Source organism: Heteronotia binoei, chromosome 9 (assembly GCF_032191835.1).
Source record: "Heteronotia binoei isolate CCM8104 ecotype False Entrance Well chromosome 9, APGP_CSIRO_Hbin_v1, whole genome shotgun sequence".
Classification (NCBI taxonomy): Eukaryota; Metazoa; Chordata; class Lepidosauria; order Squamata; family Gekkonidae; genus Heteronotia; species Heteronotia binoei.
Window position 1 is genome coordinate 74,712,679 of NC_083231.1, and position 19,596 is coordinate 74,732,274.

Here is a 19,596-nt window from a genome sequence, read left to right on the forward strand (position 1 = left end):
AGTGATCAAAAAATTAACTTACAAACATTCAAATTTATTGCCATCTTCCTGATAGAGACATTTATCAAAAGCATTGGTGCTAAGAAATACTGGTGCCAAACTTAGCCTTGGATTGAACAAAAAATGTAAAGTTGTGTTTAAGTTTGCAATTTAAAAAAAATTACCCAAATTCTCCAGTTATAAAATCCAGCTCATTTGGTACAGCTGTATTTCAGAACTGCAAAAGTGTTCTAACAGGTGTATAGCATGATTGAGACTTATCAGATGTATAAAATTATTGAGACTCTCATTGGAATTCTAGGTTCAAATAACTCCAGCGATACAGTGTGCAACCCCTTCACACATCATTCCCATCAATGGGAACATGGTGCTTGTCTATACCATGTCTGCATAAATTCCATACAATGAGAGTGTTCTTGTTAGTTGGTTAACATTGTGGCACTCTTTAAGAGTCTTCCAAAATCAAAACACAGAGTGGAAGTTCTTCTGAACAGATTAACTTGTACTGAGCCAATACAGGGCTTGTTTATGTTAAACATTTTACTCTTGTTGGGATCAATACATCTACAGACACAAAACCACATTGCCCACCTTAAAGCCATACAAAGACAATCTCGGTGTATACCTTCATAATCCCACCTTAAGTCACGGAATCTCAGAGAGAGAACGGAAACTCTTCCATTTCCCATTGCTATGGTTTGCCTGGCTAAAAACAGAGTGGAGGGTGTGTATCCTGCAGGAATCTCTCTTTCAACACAGATTCAACAAAAATCACGTAGAGAGGCCTTCTGTTACTAGCCTCCAATAAATGGAAATAAAAGGAAATGCCAGAAGCGTCTTCTTTCAGGAATATGAGTGAATCTGCATTATCTCCCATTGACAGTCCCTGTCGCAAGCGCACAGCCCATTAACTAGGATCTGAGTTCGCTTAAACCGATAAGTCAAACCGCATACATACCCTGTGCCTTAACGTCAAGTGGAAAATTCCCGTTAGCCTCGAATCGTGTTTGCCAACTTTCTCCCTACCTAGAGGCCATATGCCTTTAAGAGCCGTACAGCAGGAAAAGCTTTGAAGAAACTCCCAATGGAAGAAGAGGACTCTAAATTCTACAGCTTTCTTTATGAAGGGAAATAATGAGAGAGAAAGGGGTCGACAACTGAAGGACAGAGAAGAAAGCTTTAAGTCATTTTATCTATTTCAAGAATGCCACTGAACCCTCAAAGACCTAGGAACCCCTTGACAGACAGCAGGTAAAACGAAAGAAAAACAAGCCTCGCTTCCGTCCAACTCCTCGCTTACTTCCCAGTCTCTTTGCAATTGAAGGGAATGAGGAAGGTAGCGGGAAGAGGCGAGCACGTGATATTTCAAACCAATGGAAAAGCCGCCTCCCATCTGAAGCTCATTGGCTCATCTTTCTTCGTATTATGTGATGCGTCCTTGCACAGTTAGGGCTGTCGTTAAGGAAATCGTTGGCGGTGTTGCGGAAAGTCGTCGGGTGGCGCGCGCCGCCTATCCAGAGGAGAGCCCTGATTGGACAGGGAGGGGAGCTGACGTCCTTGTGGGGGCCTAGGAGCTGCCCTCTTCTCCCGGTTGGACTAGGAATCCCCTTTCTGTGTATACCAGCGGGCTTTCAGTATTTTACGAACATTGTTGTGTAGGATAGCACAAGAGGAAGCAGACGAAATAATTATACCGTATTTGTATAATCCTACTGTGTTTTCTCCAAGAACGGGTTACTCCCTTAAGTAGTCTCAGTAAGCACAACACGTCTGCTTCAGTGTATATCTAAAAAAGAGGAGTCTTTTGGTACCTGTGAAAACGTAACAAAAGTTTCATTCCATCATAAGGTTCTGCGAACTAGCGTCCACTTTCGGTGCAAACGAGTAACAGCTATCCCTCAGCAGTTCCACCGAGTTCAGTTGGATATTCCTAGGTAAGTGTGCAGGGGCTTCAGAACAGGGTGTCTCCATAATCAATCACAGTTCCATGAATGCAGAGCAGAGAACTCCTTGGCAGGGAACAAGCAAGCACGTGGAAAGTTGTTCAGCGTCCGCTGATCTTCAGAGGACGGTTGCACCAGAGAAGAAGTTAGGACCATAAAGAAGATTCTCCCACCCCACCCCAAATTTTCTGGTAATCCTCTTTGGGATAGAGGTATTGGCACTGGGGTGTCTCAGTGAGAAGGACTGCTGTGTTCTTGTTTTATACGCTTAGTAGCTGAAATAGCACGATTTAAGGGAAGGGGTTGTGGGTCAGTGGCAGAACATTTTTGGCAGAAGGTCCCGGGTTCAATCCTGGCATCTCCACACTTGCTGCTAGTCTGAGTAAACAGTACTAACCTCGATGGACTAGTAGCCTGATGGACTAATAGTATGAGATAGCTTCATGTATGTATTCAGCTTCAAAAGCTGGGGGAGGGGGAGATACGCGTGTTATCCCAACTTGGTTCTTTTCTATTTCTTGAGGCTGCGAGATATGTTGCAGTGTTGTTAATGGAGCAGGCTCTTCTAGACCGTTTAAGCAGATTATGGTAATTTTGAATTTGGTGGAGGAGGGCATAATGGAAGGAATGATGGTTTGCTGGGATTACATTAGGGCAGGGAAAAGAAAATATGCTGGAACTATCTACAAAGAGTGAAATGCACTGTTGTCTGTAGAGATGTAATGAACAGAATACCGACAGTGCCGTTTTATGCAGAATTACTCCAATCCAAACTCATTTCAGTTTTGCATAAGATTGCACTATATATGTATAAATATTTGGATTTGGGGGTCTGGAAACCTTTTACAGAGCTTTCCTTTATGTTCCAGATTATTATTTAAGACTCTGAATAGTCATTTCAAGAACTAACAATAATGTCTAGGTTTTTTGCTGTTTTCTAGTGTTTTTCTTTAGTAAACAAACAAAGGATATTGTTTAATTTTTTCAAGGTCTTTTCAATCAGTGGTTCTTGAGTGTACCCTTCAACATTATATGGATTGCCTGATAATCTGATAGCTGAGTGTTCCATTATTTGTTATATTTGATTTATAGGCCTCCCTTCCCTGCAAGTAGGGCTCAGGGTGGCTAAGAACATGGTAAAATACAATATCTCAAGTTATAAACAGTAGTAATATTTCAACTTAAAGACATTAATGTGTGAATGAATCATGGAAACTATAAGTGTTCTAAATTTTATAAAATGAGAGGATTGGAGCCTTAAAATATAGATGAGAAAACTTCCTCTACAATTTTTGGTGGGACATGTGGAAATGCTTGTATATAAAAAAAAGTGGACTGCATTGCACTACATACTAAGAACAGAACATTTTTAAATTCTGAAGAAAATAAAAATTATAATGCAAGGAAATTAATAGAATACTTTAAAGTTATATTTTTTATTTTTGCAGATTTTTAATTTCTTATTATCAAATGGCAGCAGAAGCTTCAAGAGATCAGAGTACGTTGTACATTAACCAATGTTAAAATCACACTTTTGTGTGTTTGAATTGTATGTCATGTTGATAAGCATAGTCAATATTTTTATTGTTAAAATGTTTTTCTGTGGTACAAGGGAATGTGTTAAAAAACTTTGTTAATTGTTCCAAGTTGTCAAACTAGACAATTTAAAGAATTCAGGTGTTAAACTACAGAATGTAATTACAAGCTTGCAGTGTAGTAAAATTTGCTTAAATAGAAGAGTAGAACACCAGTTAAAAAAAACTGATCCAAAACATAACAGATCTGTAAAAATAATTTTTATCTCTGATAAGTTAGTGGTAAATATGAATCTTATGAAGGAGGGATGAGGTATTATGAAGAATGTAGTCTTAGGCAATATAGTAGACACAGTGCATTCCTAAACAGATTAACACCTTTCTGAGTCCATTAAAGTCAATACTCAAAAGGATCTAAGATGACCCTGAAGAAAGCACCTGCATGTCAGAAAGCTTTTTGACAGAAATTCTCTATCAAAGACTTTTCAGAAGTGATGATCCATACATGTAAGGAAAGCAGTATAAGTGTGAAATAACTGAATAATGTGATCTAGAAAATTGTTGGGTTCTGAATAATGAGTTGATAAAATAAATGTATTATTCAAAATGCCAGGCTGCTGATATCTGCCGGAAAAAATAATTTGTCTGTTTCAGGTTGTGAGATTTATGTGTTTCAGATCAGAACCAAAATGCAACGCCCAGACAGTATCAAACAGAGAAGCTCCCAAGAACTACCCCTGTACAGGTAAATTGGACTATTAGGATTTGAGAATGTACATGGGCACTGTCCACAGAGGTAATTCCATGTGCAGAGATCATATCTATTGAAAAGTTCCAAAAGCAAAATTGATATAGTAAGTTTTGTTGAGAGCAACAAAATAGCACAGATCAGTAAGCATCACAAAACAGTATACAGGTTAGTGGGGGATGTGATATAAGTTTAAAAGTATGTATGGGATGGGAAAATAGGTAGATTGAACATCTCCCCCCCCCAGTAATGCAAGAAGATAGGTATCAGTCTATTTGCCTATTTGTAGGCTTTCCAAAGTCATGTGGTTGGCTGTTACATGATACATGATGCCAGGCTATATGGACCAGCTCTCCAAAACTCTTCAGCATGCAGGATGTTAACTACAAAAACAAAACAAAAAAGTGGGGCATGGTAGAATAGTCCCTCTGTGTTTTTGAAGTACTGTTTTTAGAGTATCGGTCTGCTATTTACACAAATGTTTTTTACATAAAGTCACTATCAACATTATGCCATAAATATCAAAAAAAGCATCACCTGGCTCTGTGCACTTTCTAAAAACTATTGGTGGACACCGGAAAAGATGTTGGCTGGAGCCTTGGTGCCAGTGGATACTGTATTGGGAACCCCTTAGATTACAATCTGGGAGATCCAGGTTCTTCAGATCCCCACTCTGCCTTCCAAGTTCATTGGATAACCATGCTTCAGTAACACACTCAACCTAATTTACCTTACAAAAATGTTGGCTCCACGGGAAAGTCTGGTATGAATGAAGTGAGTAAATGCAGAAACTGAAGTAGATATTTATTCTGTCCTTTTTTGTAATGTGATGTGTATAATCCTAGCTTCATGAAGGATTTAAGTGGAAGCAGTTTTCTGCTGTAAAAATAATTAATGCATTTTTTAATTTAACAAAGGATCTTAAGGTGAATTGAAATGACTTGTCTTTTTGTGTAAAAACTAAAACTTGAGAGATTTGATCTTGATCCATATGGAAATGGTTGGAAACCTGATTCAGTATTATAAAATTACAAAATTATATGTCAAATGTGAAGATTGTTTAGATATGCATTGTTTAGATATGCATTAAAGCAAACTTGGTCTGTTTTAGAAAAATACATTTGGAGGTGATCAGTCAATGGAGTCCTGGCTGACAGATGAAAGGTAAAAAGGTTTGTTAGTTCTAATGCATCATTGTGACTGTAATTTAACCGTTTTGGTTTTTTTTCCAAACAGCAACTTAGACTTCATTTTTATGCTTGAAAATTATTTTATTATATTTCATTGTGATTCTAACCATATATATCTGAAAGAAATTTCCACATATATAGTATGCTATATATTTAATTATTAATGAAGTAATTAATAATGAATTCTTTATCAATGTTACGATGAAGTCCAATAGAATGTACTTCTAAGTAAACCTGTTTAGAATCAGGTTTAGCATTTAAACTGAACTGGCAAGTGAAAAAATGTTTATTTGTGTGTAAACCTCTTTATCAATATATCTTTCAATTTGGCCCTATGTGCTGGCACTCAGATTTGGCCAGTAATAGACCAGACAGCTCTTACTACAAATCTAATAAAAGCCCCAGGTTTGTGGAAAAATTAGACAGACAGACAGACCCTTCTGTCTCACTCTGTTGGTTCCCCCCCAAAAAAAAATTAGAATCAGGGCCCGTAGCTTTTAAAAAACAAACGTGGCTGTTGCTAGACATTTACAGCAGTATTGCCAGGGTTCGAGCCTTCGTTCCTCTCCATAAAACGAAGGGGAAGGGCCACAGCCTTTTCTAGGGCTCTGGGTCTTTGACAGAGGACTCATTGGGTCCAGGCCACTAAAGTCAGTGTGGTGTGGTGGTGAGAGTTTCAGACATGGATCTGGGTCCTGGGAGACCTAGGTTGGAATCACCACTCAGCCATGGAAGCTCATTGGATGATCTTGGGCCAGTTACACATTCTTAGGCTGATTTACCTCAGAGGGCTGTTGTGAAGATAAAGTGGGGCAGAAGAGAATGTTAGCTACTTTTAGTAAGCACTGTGGAAAAAACTGACAGTGAGTAAAAGCAAAGCAAACCTATCTAAAAAAAAAACCCTTTATCTTCTGGAAATAGCTCAATCTGCATCTGTTGGGATGATTAGAAGTTTTTCTCACAAAACTTCCACTGGGTTCATTGCTAAGCACCTGATGTTTTGGAGAGATGAAATTCTCACTGAAAGGGAAACTACACCTTATGAAAAATTGTTATTTTGCATCAAACTGTATACAGTGTATACTGTATAAACTGTATACTTCCACTTTTTTGGCAAGCAGCTTGAAAGGAAGAGGAGGCAGTAATGGCAGAGGAGGCTTTAATTCATTCTACACAGTTTATTCTACATGAATATTCCCCCATTTGTATATTTTCCCCTTAAGTCAGGTACCAACGTATATGTGGGAAGTTAAACTGGACCCATGCCAGTCTGGTTTCCACCATGATCACATGACGGAGACTGTGTTGGTCGCCCTCATGGATGATCTCCGGAGACATGTGGATTGAAGCAAGGCAGTGCTGATGTTGCTTTTTGACCTAACAGCAGTATTTGACATGGTTGATTACAATCTCTTGACCTACCACCTCACTGATGTAGAGATATGGGGGACTCCTCCTTCCTTCATGGTTGGTGCTGGGTGAAAGGACAGAGGGTGGTGCTGGGTGAAAGGATCTTGCCTCAATATCCTCTGGAATGCAGTGTACTACAAGGGGTGATCCTATAGCTAATGTTAACATCTGTATTTGCCCCTTCACCCGTCTGGACCAAGGGCTTGGGCTGGGTTGTCACTAGTATGCTGATGACACACAGCTTTATCTGTTCATGGATGGCTGACAGAACTCTGCCCCAGATGTTTTGGACTGGCATTGGAGGCTGTGGCTGGATGGTTATAGCAGAGTTGGCTAAAATTAAATCCAACAAAGATTTACCTGAGCCATGGGGGCCTGGGATTGGGAATCTGTCTCCCAACCCTTTGGGGGACACCGTTGACACCAGTGCTGAGGGTGAGGTGCCTAGGGGTAATCCTGGATGCCTCATTTTCCATGGAGGCCCAGGTCATCACAGTTGCCAGGTCAGCTTTTTGCCATCTGTGGCTGGTCAGGCAACTGGTTCTCTGTCTCACCTCTGAGGATTTAGCTACAGTGATCCATGCAGTGGTCACTTTCAGGTTAGATTACTGTAACTCACTTTATGCAGGGCTGCCCTTGAACCTGAACTAGAAACCACAGCTAGTGCAAAATGGGGGTGACGCATTTGCTGATGGCGATGTCTATGCTGGCGTGCATTCAGCCGTGTTGTGCCAATTACACTGGCTGTCAATTGAGTAACAGATCCAGTTCCAAGGTTATGATGTTAATTTTCAAAGCCCTACGTGACTGGGAGCCAACATACCTATGGGACCATCTCTCCCGATGTATGCCTCAGAAAGCCTTGCAATCTGCAGAGCAACATCTCCTGGTGGTTTCGAGTCTGAAAGACAACCAGTTAGCCTTGATCAGGGTCAGGGCCCTGAGGGACTTGTTACAGTTCTGCAGGGCCTGCAAAACAGCTGTTCCACCAGGCCTTTGGTTAAGGTAGTGGACGTCTAATCCATCTCAGCCTCTCCTGCTCTCACATTGTTTACAGTGCTTATAGTGAATTTGCCTTGCTCTAAGAGGCCAACTGAATAGCATTGGAAATGCCTGATTGGTTGCCATCTTACTCTGATTTGATTGAAACTTGGTTTTTATATCTTATTTTAATGTTAGCTTGTTTGCTTTGTTTAATTTTTATGTTTTAATGTTTCTTGTCAAATAAAATGCTGTGCCCAACCCTGGGCACACTTGTGGGGGAGGGAGGATTAAATCAAATAAATAAACATGTAATGCTCCAGTTCCAAACTGGGAACAGCTGAGCTGTTACTAAGTTAAAAAACAATAACAGGAAGTGCAATTCACTGACCTCTGTCAAGGACCCAAGCCTGAATCCCCCTGGGTTACCACTCCTTTTATATGAGCACCCAGGCCTGTAAAAAAGGAGTATCTTTATGCAGTGCAGTCTTTGTCACTTAGCAGAAAAGAAATTTAAAAGGTAACATGTGTTACCTTTATGGCACACTTGGTCCAGCCCAACAAATTGATATTTATCTCCAATCTGGCCCTCATAACAAATGAGTTTGACACCTCTGCTTTAATATGTTATGCTATATCATGATGGATCATGATGTATACAGTGCTTTAGGCTACAGCTTGGACTCTTATGCTGCAAGGTGTGCCATTTAATATCAGGTATTAAATGTATTGGATAGAAAGGTAGCTTTTTAAATTTCTTTGCTGCTATGTGGTAGAGACTATACTGCATAGTGATACTCCTATTTTAGCATTGTGTGTGAATACATATGAGAGATGGTCTGCTTTATTGCTGTGCATTTAACCTCGAGGACCCACAGGCCTGGGCGCTGCTGTCTCTCTCTCTTCCGTTTTCTCCATCTCACCCCCCCCTCCCCCGTTTGCTCCTCTTTTGGAGACAAAGAGGGAGGAAAGAGAGAGAGAAAACAATGTTCGATTACCATGGCAGATTTAAGATCAAGAACGTTTTGTTCCTGGTATAAGCTTTTGTGTGCAAGCACACTTTTTGGGAGTGAGGTAGGGTGGGTGGGTGGAAGGATGGATTTTTGCATTGAGAAAATAATTGCATCGAGAAAATAATTTTGTCTTATTCTGAAAAGTTGGGAGGAGGGTTTAATGGATTTCTCTGTTCCTGTTTGGGTTTATTTTCTTTCAAAAAGACCCTGATTAGAAATTAGAACACTTGGATTGGTCCTTGGAGAATGGAGTGATTTCAAATGCCAAATGATAATAGATAAGGAGAGCCAGTTTGGTGTAGTGGTTAAGTGTGCGGACTCTTATCTGGGAGAACCGGGTTTGATTCCCCACTCCTCCACTTGCACCTGCTGAAATGGCCTTGGGTCAGCCATAGCTCTGGCAGAGGTTGTCCTTGAAAGGGCAGCTGCTGTGAGAGCCCTTTCCAGCCCCACCCACCTCACAGGGTGTCTGTTGTGGGGGAGGAAGATAAAGGAGATTGTGAGCCGCTCTGAGACTCTTCGGAGTGGAGGGCGGGATATAAATCCAATATCTTCTTCATCTTCTTCTTCTTCTACACATATCGGCAATGAGACAGAAAAACTAACTCTTAATTCAGTCCAGGAGGAAACATTGTTTTGAGCTTCACTATCAATTCTAATTCAGCAGTCTCTCTTTCTAGTCACACTTCAAACTGCTATTTGTAAGAACACTGCTACTCTTAGGTCAGCAGCTGAATGTCGTGGTTTCTAATGTCAGACTTATGTCCATTTATTCTTTGCATCCTCCTGGACTCTTGGATGAAACTGAAACCTAGGCTTCCTGTCTCATTTCCAGTGCTGGTATCTTCATGCCTACTACCTTTCTGCATATCACACCTAATCCAGTCAAACCTCTATTGTCATTCACCTGCTGTTGCCATTCAACATCTGAAATCACCTTTATAAAGATTGTATTCCAGTATCTCATGTTACATTTTATGGCACACATGGCCAGGCCCAACAAAGTGACATTTATGTCTGATCTGGCCCTCATAACAAAACAATTTGACCCCTCTGTTTTAAGCTAATCATCCATTTAGAGTCTAAAGTCAGGTCCAAGGACTTGCTCTACAACACTTGTGTTTGGAAAGCTGGGGATGGGGTTTGCTTAGAAAACATAATAGTATTTATTAAGAAAATCACATGCCAAGTTCAGTAGTGGTGTCTGTAGTAAAGAGAATAAAAAAAGAAGTAAGGCTTGCTATGGATGCACCAAGAAAAGATAAACAGCCAACTGGGATTTCGAAAATATTTCTACATATTCCAATTATTTGGTAGGATTTTTTCTGCTATGTAAATATTGCTCTCTTATTAGTATACTGTGGTTTTGTGTGAAATTTATTGCAAGAAAACTATTGATGTTTGAAATAATGTGGTATTGGTTTAATTGGTATAACTGATATTTGTAATTTTGCATTTCTTTTTAGCATATTATCTCCTTTGCTTATTGAATATGATAAACATTTGGAAGAAATGAGTGGACAACTGCGATACTGTCAGGTATGAATAATAAACTAGCAAACTTCACAATTAGTATCTTGCTGAACCAAAGTAGTCCCCCCATCTTTTATTTGGTACAAATTTACAGGACAAACAAGATTCCAGCAGCAGCTACCCCTCTACCCCTCCCCTAGGCCAGACAGAGAATGCCCCCCACCCTGCCCCCTCTCATTTAGCAGTGGGTGTCTCCCATCCTCAGCAGAGTTTTGGGAGGGTGCCAGTAGTGCCAGCCAGGGTGCATGCCCATGCTGAAAGCAGTCCCCCTCCCCATGTTAAACATAAGAAATCTTGTTTTCTTGCTACTGAATTTTAAATCATCCTTTAGTCTTAATAATTGCGAAGCATCTGAGTGCTGTTGATTTTCTCTTACATCTTGCAGCTTATCAGAGCTCTTAGCCCCTGTTAAAATGCTTACTTGTTCTTTATTGGTTTCCCTTTAGGGACAGATGGGTGAAATGAAATTAAAACTTGGACAAGTCACCAAGGAAAATGAAAGGTAGAGTCATTTATCAATACATGTTCCAGACATGTTCTATGTTTTTAAATCAAAACAAATAATTCTTCTCAGTTGTTATTGTTATTAACCATTCAGTCATGTCTGACTCTTGGTGATTGTGGGCCAGCTCTCACCATGTTTTCCAATCTTATACAGTTTCTTTGAGTTGTTCCATGCTCAGGCCTGTGCCAGCTTTTATGGTATCTAGCCATCGTGCTCTTTGATGGCCTGGTTTCCTTTTGCCGCTAACCAATCCAAGCATAATTGCTTTTTCTAGTGAGTTGTTTCGCATGACATGGCCAAAGTTAGTTAGTCGCAGTTTTGTGATTTTTCCTTCTGCGAAATTTAGCACTGTCTGAAGTCTGCTATTTGAGCCCTGCACAGAGCTCGAGTCCCAAGCAAACTTTTACGATTTTACACCATTGGACCCAGTTACTTTGGATGAATTGCTTATGCTTTTTCAGCCCTTCAGACGCCTATAATTTTGCTAGGTACTTTCCCATGTTGCCATTTCTTTCCTAGATTTACATTTATCACTGCCTACTGCTATTCATCCCAGCAAACACTGGTGTCCATCTGCCCTCCCGCTTGTGCAGATTGTGTGGTTTATCACAAACCAGTAGAAATGAGGAAATATGTCCCCCTCCCTCTTGCTAGAGCAGAACTGTGCAAACATTCCAGGTCCCTCAGAGCACTTTCCGGTGGAAAAACACAGCTAAGAAACAATCCATACCTTTGTTGAACAGCAATAAAAATATAATTCTTATTGCAAGTTAGATTAATGGAGTTCCTTATTCTCATAGGCCCTTTTCACACTTACCAGTGGAAACCGGAAGGGAGTCGGTATTGTGCCGCTTGCAGTAATCCGAGACAGGGATGGGAGTTTTCAGACACGTTTTTTTTTCCAGTAGGGTTCCGTGATTGAAGCGAGCCATTTCACACTGTTCCGCTCTTATCTTGCTTCCACCAGCGCCAGCCGTTTTTGCCTGCCGGCTCGCGATCTCCAGCTTTTTTTTTTTTTTTGAACGTCGGGCTAAGATTGCTATAGCGCTATAGCGACGTATCACAACAGCAACACCATAGAGATGGCTAGGCTCTATTGAGATAAGTTACCAGGTTTCAGCGGTGGCGATATCTGGCATCTTAATGGAGCCCAGGCATCCCTATGGTGATGCTGTTGTGATACATCGCTATAGCGCTATAGCGATCTTAGCCCGACGTTCCCCCCCCCCCAAAAAAAGCCGGATATCGCGTGCGCCGGCGGGCGAAAAAGGGCGTGAAAACTGCTCCCGGGTTAGATACTGGACATTTCACACAGCACCCCATAGCGATTTCAACCCGGAAGGAGGGGTTGAAAAGTGGAAGAAGCTGCTCTTTGTTTGTAACGACTCAGGCACGCCTCACTACCGGGACAGCCGCGGAAGTGTGTGAAAAGGTGAGAGTATTCCGGTAGCTGCCAGTTACTGAATCGGGTCTGTCTGAAATGCCAGCAGAAACCCGTTACTGTTCAGTAACTGACCAGCTTCCATACCGGAATACATAGACTGTGTGAAAAAGCCCATAGTCTATGAAGGGTTCTGCTGGATTGATGTACTGTGGAATCACGGGTAATGCAGTTATTGTATGAATATGAGAGGAACGGCTTGCAATGATGCAGGAGCCCGGCTAGAACAAGAAGGTTGGCAACTACACAGCAGAGCAGTTAGATACACAGAGGTCATTGTAGCAGTAGCTTATACTGTGGAGGCAACAGATGGTTAGCAATGCATTGTGAGCAGGGTACACCCTTGTCTCTCATTCTGTTGGAGGGCAGCTTGAAAGGAGCTAGACAAAAGGACAGTAAAGAGTAATGTTCTGTAGTAGCAACAAACAACAAGTGGACTTAAGCAAAACAGTTGTGTGAGAGGAGAGATATTGGTAGCCAGCAAGGGGATCCCCCTTTTACTTACTGTATTTAGTTCATTGTTGTTGTATCCCCACTTAGAGAGGCTGACAATCTGGATTGGTGTTGGTTGCCTGAGGAAGAATAAGGATTTTGAGAGCTTATGAAAAGATTCTCCCTTTTTGTGAAAGTGGAGTTTCTCTGAGTCCATCTGTGAATGTTACATATATGAGTGTGCTTATATAGTGCTAAGGAAACTTGTGATTTGCTGTGTGCTTCATTGGGTATCCTAAACTGGACCCTGGCTTTGTAGGTGTGTGCATGTGTGGGATTTGTTTGTCATTCTAATTAAATTCAGTGAGAGTGTTTATATTTATGCTCTCTTTTTCAGCAATGTAGAACTGTGACAATGCCAGGAGCAATACAGGGGCTGAAAGATTTTAGGATGATGACTAAACTCTGTTCCTCCCCCAGTATGCTCCTTTGTCACCCATTTGTGATCCCTACACCAGTTCATTTACACTGGGACCACATGTACACTGGCATAGTGACTGCAGGTTGTTTACTAGTACTGCCTGGCATTATCCTAGAGTAAAGATTTAGTTGCCATCCTAAGAAGTTCCAGGGTAGTGTTAGGGTTGTGCCCTAATTCTCCTTTACTTTCGCCATCACCTTTCTCTCTCCATCCTGACTAGATATTCCCAGATGTATTTTTAGAACTGTTAGTGCTTTTCTATGTGGTCAGAAAGCATTAAAAACTGCCAGTGTCCTTTTAACCATAAAACCATAATTTGGAAATGTTTAAAGTTCATGAAATACATACTATATTAATATTTACTATATTGTTTAGACATGATTGCTGCCTGTTTTCTATCAGAATGGGCTACAAAACAAGCATAAAAACAGTCGCATGGTTTAAGTGATCATATGAACAAATTTATCAAGATCAAAAATGTTTGCGTCAAGTTTCATTTCTGAATACATAGATGACCGTCCAGCAGTGCTCTCTTCTCCTGTCATAAGAACATAAGAGAAGCCATATTGAATCAGGCCAACGGCCCATCCAGTCCAACACTCTGTGTTACACAGTGGCCAAAAAAGCCAGGTGTCATCAGGAAGTCCATCAGTGGGGCCAGGACACTAGAAATCCTCCCACTGTCCCCCCTCCCCCCCACCAAACACCAAGAATACAGAGAATCACTGCCCCAGACAGAGAGTTCTATCAATACGCTATGGCTAATAGCCACTGACAGAAGTCTATCGAAGTCTGTCTCCCCATAGTTTTTGTCCTCCCCTTTCTATCAACATTAGATCCTGCTTTCAGAACCCACAGCAAAACCTCACAGCATCTGAGGTATAGTTAGGGAAGATGAAAAGAATTAACTTCTGTAAGAGCAGAACAGACATTTGGCACTGTGATACCACTGTATTCCTTCAGCATTTCCTTGACAACACTGACTCTTCTTCTGTCATCTTGAAAAGGCAAAATTGATCCAGTGTCCATGGCTGTTGGCCATATTTCCACAGACCATATGGATGAGATCTATGTGCTGACTTGTTCTCTCTTAACCTGGAATAGTTACTACTTGGCACACTTACAGCTTATTTCTTTGACACAGAGCTGGAAGCTAGTGCATTCTTCATAAAGCTGCAAGTATGCATGTGAATTGTTTCTGTGCTGTTTCAGAATCAGTCAGTAAGGTGTGTACAGGTATTCCCACCATAATATTGACATTAAATGTTCTTCTAATTCTTGTACATGTCTTATGTAGATAAACTCTCTATGTGCTTTTAACTTACCAAGTAATTTCAATTGTTCTAAACTTTATAAATGTTTTCTTTGCTGCTGATATTTAGTTGACAGATACAAATGAGGTATGCTCACTATGTTAAAAGCAATTGATTATTCACCCACCTAACAGGTTACATGCAGAATTGAAAGAGGTTGTTGAAAAGCAGTTAGAGGCTTTGCCATCTGGTTCTCCTTCAGGAGATGTTATTTTTATGGATGAAAACTTAGTAGGAAACTTTCAAGAACAGTTACAGCTTGCAAATAAAGTGAGTGAGTTAAAACATTTATACTTCCTTATTTCTTTGGTGGTCTCTTTTGAATGCCAGATTGCACTAGTTTAGTTTTAAAGTCTGTTTGTGTGTTTTACAGAGGTCATATGCGCTCAGTTGCTTTTTTATTGTTAAACTTGCTTTTAATTCCAGGACTTACAAACTAATGTTAGGTCTCTGAACTTCAGTACTCCTTCCAAGTAATCATGCTTAGGACCTCATTCTCTTGGAGATGGAAAAATAAACTCAGAGTTCACTTTGGGTGGCAGCAAAGGAGGGCAAAATTCGAGTAATTAAAAAAAGCAGTTGTGCAAATACATAGAAATGTAAACAAGTTTCTTATGAATAATATATTGCTACTGCTTAAATCAGACTCAGTGTCACGGCTGGGGCCGGGTCAGGCAAAGTCCAGAGGCAGTCCGAGGTCTGTAGCCAGTAAGCAGGAGGGTCTGAGGCGCCAAATCCAAATCAGTGTACAAGTATCGCAGGTCCGAGGTCCAGAAGCCGAGGTCAGGGAGTCCAGAAGTCAAAAGCCAAAGTCAGGGAGTCAGGAACCAAAGTCAAGCCGGAGTGGATGCTAGGATGTCAGGGAGATGACTAGTTGCTTCCACAAAGCCTCCTCCCAAAGCCCACAGCTATATAGCCCTCTGCTGGCTGTTGCCCGTTTGGGCTAATTGCTGGCTCAGGGAGGCAGCCAGGATCCTGTCATAACTCAAGCATCCTTGCTCTTAGGAGGGCCAGAATCCTCTCAGAACTCAGGGCTCAGGGAGCGTCTTGCTTGTGAGCGTGCCGCCCTCCTCCGATCCCTGAGGTCCTGCCGGAGGCGGTCACGCACACGAGCCACCCGAGAGGGCGAGGCAGGGGGGCTGGGATCTTCTCCAGCAGGAGGCAGGGGCACTGGTGCAGGTGGCAGGGGCACAGTTTCCTCGTCAGACTCAACTTCCTCTGCAGGGTCCCCAGCACCCATGACACTCAGTGAAAATGCATTCATAATAAGTAAAGAAGCGACTTCCGGGTTGGAAAATGCCGAGCTGAATTGCTTCTCAGAAGGAGAGCAGGCTGGGGCTTCTGTTCGGGGTAGTGGAGGGCAATTTAATGCCTACCGCCTACTTTTCTCAGTCAGAGATCAGTCCAAGATATGCACAGGAAACTCTGAGGAGATTTACCTTGGCTAAAAGGGAGTCCTGGGGGGGGGAGCTCCTTTGAGGGGTCTCCGGAGACGAGTTGCATATTCATCATCTGCAGAAGTTTCCAGAGTCATTTATTTGACATAAGCTCAACAGGATCCTAACCTTCTTTGAGACTGCTAAACATCTAAAGCTATACAAGACCGGTGTTGGATCTGGATAACTGCAGAAAAAGGTACTGATGACTATCTTCATTCCAAGACTATTTAAAGTTAAACAAAATAAAATCAGAAGGTGGGAAATAGAGATTCAGAAAACTTGGAAGAAGAAGGGGAGAAGGGGCGAAATTTGAAAGACAGTGCTAAAAAGTGGAAAGGAATTTATTGTTTTGTCTACTTACGGTTTTGGTGAAAAAGCCCCATCGTCACAGATTTGCAGCTCTCACAGTCAACACAGGAAATACGTCAAACATCGCGAGATCTTTTTACCAGTGAAGATGGGATTTGGTGGCAAGAAAAGCAGGAAGTGTTGGATGGAAAAGGGAAATCATTGAAGCAGCTAGCCTACTCCAGGACTATAATATCATAGAAAAACATCGGCGGCCATTGTTAGGGTCAAAATTTAAACAAAGTTTTCAAAGTGTTCGGGACATTAAAAATTGGTGAAGCTGACAGTAGTGACAGTTATAAGGTAAATACTATTGGACATTATCGCTGATAATTATTTTAGAAGCCTTTTGAAGGAAAAAAAATTTTTAAACAGAAAGGGAAACAGAAAGTCGCGACTGCCATTTTGGAAGAAATAAAAACTTCAAAAATTAATATCTGAGCCCAGGAAGCTCTGAGGACGGCAAAATTAGGCTTATTGAAAAGGGCAAGCCTTACTCTATCAAACCTGATAGTTTAAATTTAATTTAGAGAGGTCAAAATTTTCGGTGTTTTTTTAAATGTCAGAGCATAAGTTAACCCGTGCAAGGACTGCCTCAATGGAGAAAATGCAAGAGCAAGTAGAAGCAATGGAAGCCTGGATGATGAAAGGGGTGAGAGACATGATAACTGCTTCTAAAAAAGAAATTAGAAAAGACATTGAAGAGCTAAGGAAAGATATAGAAGATCTCAGAAATGAGACTGTGGTAACATCAAAGAAAGTGCAAGAGGTGGAAGACAGAGTGAAAGTACATGATTCCACCTTGCTAAAAATGCAAGAAAAGGTGCAAATTGACTGCAAATTGATGGAAACCCAGATACGTCTGAGAAGAGTACCTGAGAATGAAGAGACTGATTTGAAAGGATATATAAGAATAATTGCAGAATTTTTGGAGGAAGATCCTGAAGGAACTAGAAGCATGTATGACTATATGTATAGAGTGAACTCACTATATGCCAAGAAAAATAATCTACCAAGAGATGTGGTTATAAGATATATGACAAAAGAAATGGTGGGAAAAATCTTGAATAAAAATTTTGAAAAGACATTGATAGTGGGAGGCAGCAGAGTAAGAATCATGAAAGAATTGCCAAGACAAGTGATAAATGACAGAAAAGCATACAAAAAAATTGACAGAAAAACTACGTGACAATTAAATGAGGTATAGATGGATAATACCTGAAGGTCTGAGCTTTGAGCTGCAAGAAAAAAGGATTACAATTACAAGCACTCAGGAACTGCGTAGGTTTTATGAAGAACATAAAGAATTTGCACCATGATGGATTACAAATTATTATCTTGGAATGTAAATGGACTAAATTCACCACAAAAAAAGAAAGGCAACATTTTATTGGATTAAAAAGCAAAACTGTAATATAGTTTGTTTACAATAAGTGCATATTAAACAAAAGGATTACAAATTTTTATGGAATAAACAACTGGGACTAGAATTTTATTTATTGGCTGAATAGAAGAAAAGGGGAGTGATTTTTTATATTAAACAAGAATTGGAGCCGAAAGTAGTGTTTAAAGATAAAGATGGAAGATTTGTAGCAGTAGAAATAATATTAAATGCAAAAAAAAATGTTGTTATTGGGACTGTATGCGCCTAATGGTGCAAAGGATGCTTTTTAAAAAGACATTATGCAACAATTTGATGAACTGACTTATGACCAAGTTTTGATAATGGGGGACTTTAATGGAACAATTAAAAACACACTGGATAGGTCTGGGGGTAAAAAAAAATAATAATAAGGAAGGAAAATGGCCAAAGTCTTTTTTGAATTGGTCAAACAAGAAAATTTGGAGAATATATGGAGGAAATTTAATCCTGAAGTGCAGGACTATACCTTTTTTTTCAGCAAGACATAAAACTTTTTCCAGAATTGACATGCTGTGGGGCACTAAAGACGTAGGCCTTATAACATTGAAAATAGAGATTTTACCTAAAATTGGAGCTGACCATAACCCAATAATGTGGATTACAAAATTGTCTAAGAAGTTGAGAAGATGGAGATTGAATTAAGATTTACTAGAGAATAAAGAAATAGTGACCTCTCTAGAAAATGAAACTAAAGCTTTCTTCCAAATAAACAATAAAGAGGATATAGAATTTCAGACGGTCTGGGATGCTTATAAAGCAGTAATGAGAGGAATATTGATTACATTGAACAACAAAGATAAGAGGGCAAAAGAAAAACAGATGTTGGACATTCAAAATGAAATAAAGAAAAAAGAAGGAACTGAGAAAAAGGCCAGGGAAAAAGAAAATTATAAGGGAGATTACAATATTACAAACGCAAATGAGACATTTGTTAAATAAAGAACTGGAATGGAATCTGAAAAGATTGCAGCAGAAATCTTTTGAGGGAGCAAACAAACCCGGAAAATATTTGGCCAGGCAACTGAAGAAAAAGAGAGAAAGTAAAATTATTAATAAAATTGTGGTGGATGGAAGAGAGGTGGTAGATCAAGAAGGAATAAAAAGAGAATTCTTTCAGTATTATGCCAAGTTATTTAAAGGTGTTAAAATAAGGAAAGAAAAGATGGATGAGTACTTACAAAAAATAAAAATAGCACCCGTAGCAGAAAACATGCAAAAAGTGTTGAATGTTCCAATTGAAAAAACAGAAATTGAAGCAGCAATTAATGCAATGGAAAATGGAAAAGCACCTGGGCCAGATGGATATACAGCTAAATTTTTTAAAACCCTCAAAGAGGAGTTAATCCTGAAACTTCAGAAATTGATGAATATGATAAGAACAAAAGGGAAAATATCAAATACGTGGAAGGAAGCTGTTATTTCGTTGATTCCAAAGGAAGATAGAGATGTTATGAACGTAAAAAATTATAGACCAATTTCATTATTAACTAATGACTATAAAATATATACAAGAATCTTGGCAGAACGGTTTAAACAATATTTGATAAATTTTATAAAGGAAGATCAAGCGGGGTTTCTTCCCAAAAGGCAAATAAGAGACAATATCAGAACTGTTGTAAATATTGTAGAATATTATGAAAGACATCCAGAAAAGGAAGTAGCATTATTCTTTGCCGACGCAGACAAAGCATTTGACAATTTAAATTGGGATTTTATGTTTGCAGTAATGGAAAAAAAGGGGAGCTGGGATAAAGCTTTATAAGAATGATAAAAGCAATATATACTGAACAACATGCAAGGCTATGTATAAATGCTGATCTTACAGAAGACATGATAATTAGTAAAGATACAAGACAAGGTT

At 40.0% G+C, this 19,596-nt stretch overlaps 1 protein-coding gene across 2 annotated transcripts in view; it reads left to right on the forward strand.

Moving 5' to 3' along the window:
• Positions 1 to 1,083: 1,083 nt before the first annotated feature.
• The window catches only part of SCLT1 (sodium channel and clathrin linker 1), a 95,334-nt gene continuing 76,821 nt past the window's right edge, over positions 1,084 to 19,596 (forward strand). The window contains exons 1-8 of one of the 2 annotated variants that reach the window (XM_060246796.1): positions 1,449 to 1,755; positions 1,849 to 1,934; positions 3,392 to 3,441; positions 4,156 to 4,223; positions 5,338 to 5,390; positions 10,287 to 10,359; positions 10,800 to 10,855; positions 14,660 to 14,795. In XM_060246796.1, the coding sequence (XP_060102779.1) occupies positions 3,414 to 3,441; positions 4,156 to 4,223; positions 5,338 to 5,390; positions 10,287 to 10,359; positions 10,800 to 10,855; positions 14,660 to 14,795 (414 nt within the window). In that variant the 5' untranslated portion in view covers positions 1,449 to 1,755; positions 1,849 to 1,934; positions 3,392 to 3,413. Of the gene's footprint in view, positions 1,935 to 3,391; positions 3,442 to 4,155; positions 4,224 to 5,337; positions 5,391 to 10,286; positions 10,360 to 10,799; positions 10,856 to 14,659; positions 14,796 to 19,596 lie in introns of both variants that reach the window. The other variant, XM_060246795.1, reaches the window with a different exon arrangement.